This window comes from Ceratosolen solmsi, unplaced genomic scaffold, assembly GCF_000503995.2.
Source record: "Ceratosolen solmsi marchali unplaced genomic scaffold, CerSol_1.0 scaffold7, whole genome shotgun sequence".
Classification (NCBI taxonomy): Eukaryota; Metazoa; Arthropoda; class Insecta; order Hymenoptera; family Agaonidae; genus Ceratosolen; species Ceratosolen solmsi.
In genome coordinates this window covers 9483414-9491139 of record NW_011948413.1, presented here as the reverse complement: position 1 = coordinate 9491139, position 7726 = coordinate 9483414, and the positions used below count along the sequence as shown (strand labels likewise).

Here is a 7726-nt window from a genome sequence, read left to right as displayed (position 1 = left end):
CTCTCTCTCTTTCTCTCTTTCTCTTTCTCTCTTTCTCTCTTTCTCTCTCTCTCTCTCACTCTCTCTCTCTCTCTCTCTCTCTCTCTCTCTCTCTCTCTCTATCTCACTCTCTCTTACTCTCTCTGTGTTAATGGCTCGTAAGGAGGTTTGTCTCGTTTCATAAGAGTTTCGTTAGATTTTGCGAGCAACCGCACGATTGTTATTCACAGATTGAGGCAAAAATCGTCAACAAGCACACTTTATTAGATTAACCGTTAACAGATTCTACTTCCTTTAAGATAGGATGACTCGATGTTCGAACGAGAATTTTCAGAAAATGCATTAAAATGTAAATTTCATGCTAATGGATTTTTACGCGTGGGCAAGCATTTTTCCGTCCGAAACTGCGAACTTATCGTTAATGGATACTTTTGTCATTTAATCTAATTTGAAATATACAACCGCCGGAAGATACAAGAAATAACGGTAGCACCCAGTGAAGTTAATTACAATGGAATTTCCTCCTTTTAGTGCCAATTAAATTTTCCTCACAATAAAGAAAGTTCATTCATTTTAACAGTGCAAGGCACATGCTTTATTTTCTCCCTCTCTTTCTCTCTTTTTAAATGTAAGTTTCTTTTCGAGATTGTTTTACTTTCGATAGAGACGGTGCAAAATAGAATAACCTAAATATAAAACAAAAACAAAAACAAAAACAAAAATAAAAAACAAATATATATATAATATGGCTATAAAATTAGATTGCGCTCCACGAGGAGGAGAATTTATGAAATCTACGACATCATTTAGATCGTGGGAAACGGCGAGATTGAACAAAAATCGACTGGTTTGTTAAAGTGAAAGTCGAAATTATGTACAGACTGATGCAGGCATTCGGGGCATATGGAAACGTAAGAACGACGTGGAACTAGTTTAACGCGACATCGGTTTTAATGGCGAATTAATAAGGTATGCTCGAGCAATTTCTCATTCGTTAATGCTCGGAGCGTAAAACGTCGGGCTTGCAAGTCATTTCAATCATTTTGTTAAAAGAGGAGGAGTGCGACGGAGGGAGGCGAGTACGTACCGCGAGCTCCTTGATGATGGCGCCGGTCCTCCAGCCGTGCTCGAGCGTCACGTCCGCGAGGTCGCTGTACGGATGGTCGCCGAAATATAGGACCTGGTGGCCTCGCCATCCCGTCGCGTCTTGCAGCTGCTTCACCGTGCCCTCGAGATATATCACGCCCTTCTCGAGCTTGACCACCCGGTCCCACAGTTGCGTCTCGTTCTTCTCGTCGTAGATGCGCAGGGGCCGCGACTCCTCGGTGAAGAAGCGAGGCTTGCGCGCCTGCACGATCACCACGTCGAAGTAGTCCATCCAGTCATCGCCCACTAAGAAGCGCATGCCCCGGTCCCTGTCGCAAGAGCAACCGATCGGTGAGATGGACGTTAATGGCGATAAATGGCTGATGCCGCGACACCCAAGTCTCAGCTTTGACTTTTATCGACCTGAGCTGCCTTTCGCATTGGGGCTTCTATCAAGACGTGGACGATAACATTTGACACAGCTAGTTAGAAATCATTAGAACTGCATCTTTATCTTTATTACCGTCGCGCTTTTACTCGCTCTTTTTTCATTTTACGTGTGCGTGTATCATATATCACCCGCTATATTGAGTATAAAGACGCTGCGTTATTAAACTTTGTTTCAAGTAATGATCACTTAAAGTATGTTGTAGGCGAAGTTAGTGATCTTATCGACGAGCCATTCACCTCTTCACTATGCCCCTGCGTTATATGGCTTTTCACTTCAAATTAAAATAATAATATTCTTTACGAATCATAATATGTACTGATATTAAATGCTTTTTAAAATTTGTTTACTTATTTCTTTCTCTCTCTCTCTCTCTCTCTCTCTCTCTCTCTCTCTCTTTATCCTTTCCTCGATGTCTTCAACAACGCTTTATTTAACTTTGCTTTTTAAACATGGAGAATATTGCAAAGAAGCTTCAATTGAAAGTCAATTACCGTAACCGAATACAAAATATGCAGGCACATAAACCAACACTTTCCGCTTGTGTATGTAGATATAACTTTAATGCGCGCAAGGAAAGTTTCGTGTTTAAAAAAATACTTAGCCAGATGTAATCTTAAAGATTTATTAATCAATGTTAATCGCTCGAGTAACCTGCTATAAAGTTAGTTATAATAATTTTATTTTTTGATATATAAGAAATCGTTGCGTTTTCTCTTGTCTAATTATAACAATATAATAAAGTACGCCGCGTACAAGATAAATTGCTTAATAATAGATGCCAGTGTGTTTATTTATTTGAGCAGAAATATGAAATAAAGGCTTTATCGTCACCAAGTGAAAGCGGAAATTTTCTTTGCAAATTTATGCGCTGGTGGGAAACGGTTTTTTTCTTCATTTTTTCCTTCTTTCTTTAATTTTTTTATAGAATCCATTACTTTTACCGCTAACAGTTATATTTATGAATTATTATTATTACTATTATTATTATTATTATTATTATTATTATTATTATTATCATTATCATTATTATTATTATTATTATTATTATATTTTTTTTACATTATCGAGCACGATTTAAGGGCAATAAAAGTCGGACAGGTAGTGAATATAGCAATTACAAAATCTCTCTCTTCTCATTATTATTATTAATTTAGAAAACAAAAACTTGGTAGTTATGAGTTTTAAAGATTGCGCGCACTCACTGCCTGCATTACTATATAATGATCGTAATAAAGTTCAAGATTGTGCGACTTACACGAACGGATATGGGCTGTTTGTGACGAGAAACATATTTTTATTAGCGTCCTTTAGGCGATTGAAAAACCTAGCGAGATCCTTATTTTGCTCCAAATATTCTGACACGTTCTGGACCACACGCTTATGCATTATTGGATGACAGCTTTGCACGGAATTCTAAATGGACGGAGTGCAGTTAAGTATCAATGATTAATTAAGTATTGATTCATGAATATCAAGAAGATAAAATTATTCGCTCTTGTCTCGTACCTTCACGTCTCTGAATAGAATTTCCGGATGGTAGTCGATGTGATTTTGCAAAAAGTACTCGGTGACGTTGCACAACAAAGCCATTTCCGGCACGGAGAATAGATCAGCAAGTTGCACCATTTTTGTATGGTGCACACCATCCTAAAAAATTAATGCAAAACGTTATGCCAAAAATTGCACTTGATTCAATCCCAATTTTTATGCACAATAATGTATGGGTTTTCAAAATGTCCTTTCATTTTAGGAGAATGACAATTAGTACCTTCGTAATGTGTCGAATGTGTACAATGGATATTTAACTCTTGAATGAAGTCAATGATGCTAAAGTAAACTGATTTAATTAGTGAACATATAATATTTTCAACGTTTCATTGTTGTAATTCGAATGTTTTTTAATGCGAGAATTTCGCGAACTTCGTTAATGATAAAGAGACATAATTGAATTATTGTAAAAATTCAAAAAAAAAAAAAAAAAAAAAAAAAAAAAAAAAAAAAAATCAGAAAACCATGAATTTGTTAAAAAAAATTTGTAAAATTAAATTTTTAATATGTTTGCCAATTATGAGATGTCATTTTATGCGAGTTTGTCAAATGTGGAAGACTTGAATTTCCAATCGATTATATTATTTTCTTGGTATTTTACGCGCGTAACAATATTTGCATTCTCGTCGGACTCTTCGAGTTCGAATAATAAAAAGTATTCGTTCTCACGTAATTGAAATTGTCGCGTATTAAGTGAGACTATCACAACTAAGTAATATACTATTATTACGTAATATTGCTTTTATGTCAGACAGGAAAGTGAAATTTATTAGTCGGAAACGTTTTTAGCTTTGATATATATTTGACGTATGAAAAGGAATAATCCTAACGATCATTACAAATATCGCAAGAGCCTGATTTCGTTTTTTCCCACATTATTATACATAAATGGCAAAATGCTAATGGAGCCTTAATGCAACGTTCGCAAAGCAATAATTTTGATTTGTAATAAAAACTTAGTAACACGCGTAAGCTTATAAGTTATGCTTATAATCCAATTTCTAATTTTTACAAAGCAATTGTAAAAATTGTAGCTATGTAAATAGAATTTCATATCTAATGGATGAAAATAATGTCTAGACATGTGTGAGCACAGTATATTAAAATTGTAAAAAAGCATTCACGAAAACTGCACACCCAAAACAAATTTTTAAGTTCACCTTTATTTTCGACGACTTACCTTCTAATATCTCAAATTGTGGTGTAATCGGTGGATCACACATTGAAGAGAGCCAAGACATGCAAAAAGATGGTTGAAAATTTGCACGAAATGTGATTTTAAAATAAATTATCATCATTGTCGTTCTCATTATTATTATAAATCATTCTATCATCGTGCTTGATATTTGCAATAATAACATTAGAACGCGAAGGACATAGATATACGTATACAATAGGGGGAAAATCACTCACGATTATTATTGCATAAAGAGGAAATTGGCTGAAATTGGGAGTAATAGATATACAAAGTATTAATAGGGTGTTCTATAAAAATAATAAACCGGATGCTTCAGTAATGTCAAAAATGTGATAGTTACTTAGTTTCCGCGGATATTTTTGTAAGAATATAAGTTATATATCATTTATTATCGCTATGAATTATTGCAATAAATTGCATATAATTGACATTTTATTCTACATAAAAAATATGATTAAGTTACGTTAATATGAATAATCAGCAATATTACGTATATATAAATAAAGAGATATATATATATATATATATATATATATATATATATATATATATATATATATATATATCACATACTTTCTTGATCGCTTCAAAAATAATTTATTATTGAGAAATAAGGTCACAGTTAAAAGTAGAAATTAAATAATCAAGTTGCTCATAAAATACGGGGGAGGGGGGAGGGGGGAGGGGGAGGTATAATTAATATTTAAAATAAAATATAAAATAATTTGAGATAATGAAATAATAAAATGTACGTAGAGATAATTATTCGAAAGAAAACTGAATTTACTAATAATGTTCGCCGAAACTCATAATAAAATAACATTATGAAGTATTATATCAATAATTTTGTTCATTTCTTTTTAATTCTCGCTACTTGAAACGCCGTGTGAAATTGTCAAACCGAATGTCAAATTTATAGAGGCTCATCCAGCCATTGTTTACGCACATTGTAATCTCTCTCATTATCAAAGGCTCGATCGGAATGAATCCAATTTAAGTTTAAAAATTCCATCAAGGAGCATCTTATATTGAATTTCGCAAACAAATGAACCAAGTGGACACGCCTGTATATTGCCGCTCTCATTACCGTCATTAAGCATCACCGCGCTGAATCTCATATTTTTGAAAGGCAACCTCACTCCCCACAGCCCTCCCACCTCAATTCAAGCCCCATTTCTCATAATTAACCATCAATGTTCAAGTTGAGAAGTTGAAATCGCGAGGTGATGCTGCTTGACCGACCGCAGGGAAAGATTTTGCGAAAAACATCTACGGAAACCATGGGCATTGGCAAAGCTCGGGCGCTTTGCATAATAAAGGACTCACGTGCGAGTGCTTGTACGGTGTCTCGACGTAGGCAATCGGTATGATGCGGTTCTTGTAAAGTCTCAGAACCTCGTCGTCTGGCACAGGATGAAGTCCTTGATAGACGGCGCCGAGCTGGATTTGAAGGAAGCTGTCGAGCTTCAGGAGCAGACCCTTCTCGATGTCGTAGTGGAGTCCGCGCACGGCAAAGTCCTCGCGGTACTCGAGGTCGGCTATTTTCTCAGGGTACTGTTCATCAAAGGCATTGCTTTAGTTGGCTGGGGGATTGTCGAGTCGCGAATGTCGCTCCGCTCAATTGCGATCGGTTAAGATTTTTTTTTTTTTTTTCTATTTTCGAGGTTATCGAGCCTGTTACGTGGATTTTACCGATTGAGCTGGGATTGAACTTGAACGACAATTTTTAAAACGAAGGCGATGCCCTTTCCTCTCTTACTTACTCTCTTTCATATCCGAGCGCTATCTTTCGCATTTACGAAATCAATAAATAAAAAGCGAAATATTAATTTGTGCAAATGAGCGCACAGTAGGTGTTTGCGTACATCGATAATGGCGCCAATATAAGGATTATCTAGGATTATATATCACAAAATGGTTACATTAAAAATTTTCAATAGTCTAGTGTCTCTGTCTTATATAAATCATCGATCTATAAATTGGAGAATAAAGCATTTTTACAATAATTTCACGCTCGAAAAATGACATAGAGAGAGAGAGAGAGATAGAGAGATAGAGAGATAGAGAGAGAGAGAGAGAGAGATAGAGATAGAGATAGAGATAGAGATAGAGAGAGAGAGCAATTTACTCGATAAGTGCGATAATTCGTCATTAAATTATTTTCCAATGTCAAAGAATCACACTTTTAATTCAATACGGAAGAGAAAGTAATTTTAATGTATTTAAAAACTTCGCGTATATACGCTTGAAAAATGTTTTAACAACAAAATTCCAACCTTTCGTTTTATCGAGTACACAATGCTCTCGGCTTTTATCGATAAACAATTAATACTGTTGTGAGTAATTGAGCTGTCGATCGACTAACCTTATACTTCTTAATAAGCATATCACGACCTAAGTTGTACAACAGATAATCCATGCTCGGCTTGTAACATGCCAACGTGTAGTCATAATCGAACCCATAAACTTGAACTTCCCTCAAGTCCAACTCGTTGCAAGCAAAAACGCCACGGGGGTTGACGTCTTGTGGCAATTTCTTGGCTGTTAAATATACGAAATAATTATTCGAGTCGAGATTGAAATGGGTAGTGGGAGGGGAATTGGTCGATGGGAAACTAAAGAAAGAAAAGTATATCAACTAATTTCTAGGGAATTATGATTTCCGCTGGGAAATTATTGTTAAAATGCGATAAGACACAAGCCTGTTTTGGGGCTCTATTTCCCTCAATTTCCCTCAATTTCTGTTATTTCCGTAAAATTCTTTTCCGCATAATGCATTGAACGTCTTAAACGACGAAGACAACGAAACTGGCTAATTTAATCATTCGTTTGTCACAACAATAACTTTTCCCCGCTCCACATTTTACATTTTACAGATCATAAAATTCTCGGCTCTTGAGATTTCATTTCCGTTCAATACGAGTATTACTTTGTCATATTGTAAAAGTTTACGGAAATCAGCCAAGGCTATCGCTACTTTTCCTTATCAAATATAAATAAATGTTGACTAATTCGCGTAGCGTCCAAAAAATTCTAACAGCCAATTATATCGATGAAATTTGCAATTCATTATGAAATACAAACAGACATAAGATAAGTCGTTTAATCAACTTGGTATTCTAATTTGCCTCAATAGTTGTTAATCGAATAACAACTTTGTTCTTGTCACGGACGAAATCATATTTTTCTTTACGAAAGTATTATTAGTGTATTAAAAGTGCCAACTATGTTGACGTATGTCAGCAAATCACTTTGGCATGCACACAGCCAGTCAATTATTCGGAACGAGGGTAAAAATCAAGTTTGCCCATTTATCCTCGATAAAACATCATTAAAGGTGTCCGTTAGTGGGTAATGGGGTTAGCGGATAGGGGATAGGGGTTAGGGGTTAGGGGTTAGGGGTTAGGGGTTAGGGGTTAGGGGTTAGGGGTTAGGGGGGGGGGGGGTAGGGGTCGACAATGCAT

At 35.6% G+C, this 7726-nt stretch overlaps 1 protein-coding gene across 1 annotated transcript in view; it reads right to left on the bottom strand.

Annotated features, from left to right (window-relative positions):
- The window catches only part of Nt5c (5' nucleotidase C), a 9995-nt gene that overhangs the window by 770 nt on the left and 1499 nt on the right, over window positions 1-7726 (bottom strand). Inside the window, exons 2-7 of the mRNA XM_011506145.1 lie at window positions 6628-6803; window positions 5589-5816; window positions 4836-4838; window positions 3023-3163; window positions 2772-2929; window positions 1067-1394 (exon numbers count right to left, since the gene is read on the bottom strand). Coding sequence (XP_011504447.1) covers window positions 1067-1394; window positions 2772-2929; window positions 3023-3163; window positions 4836-4838; window positions 5589-5816; window positions 6628-6803 — 1034 coding nt within the window. The remainder of the gene's footprint in view (window positions 1-1066; window positions 1395-2771; window positions 2930-3022; window positions 3164-4835; window positions 4839-5588; window positions 5817-6627; window positions 6804-7726) is intronic.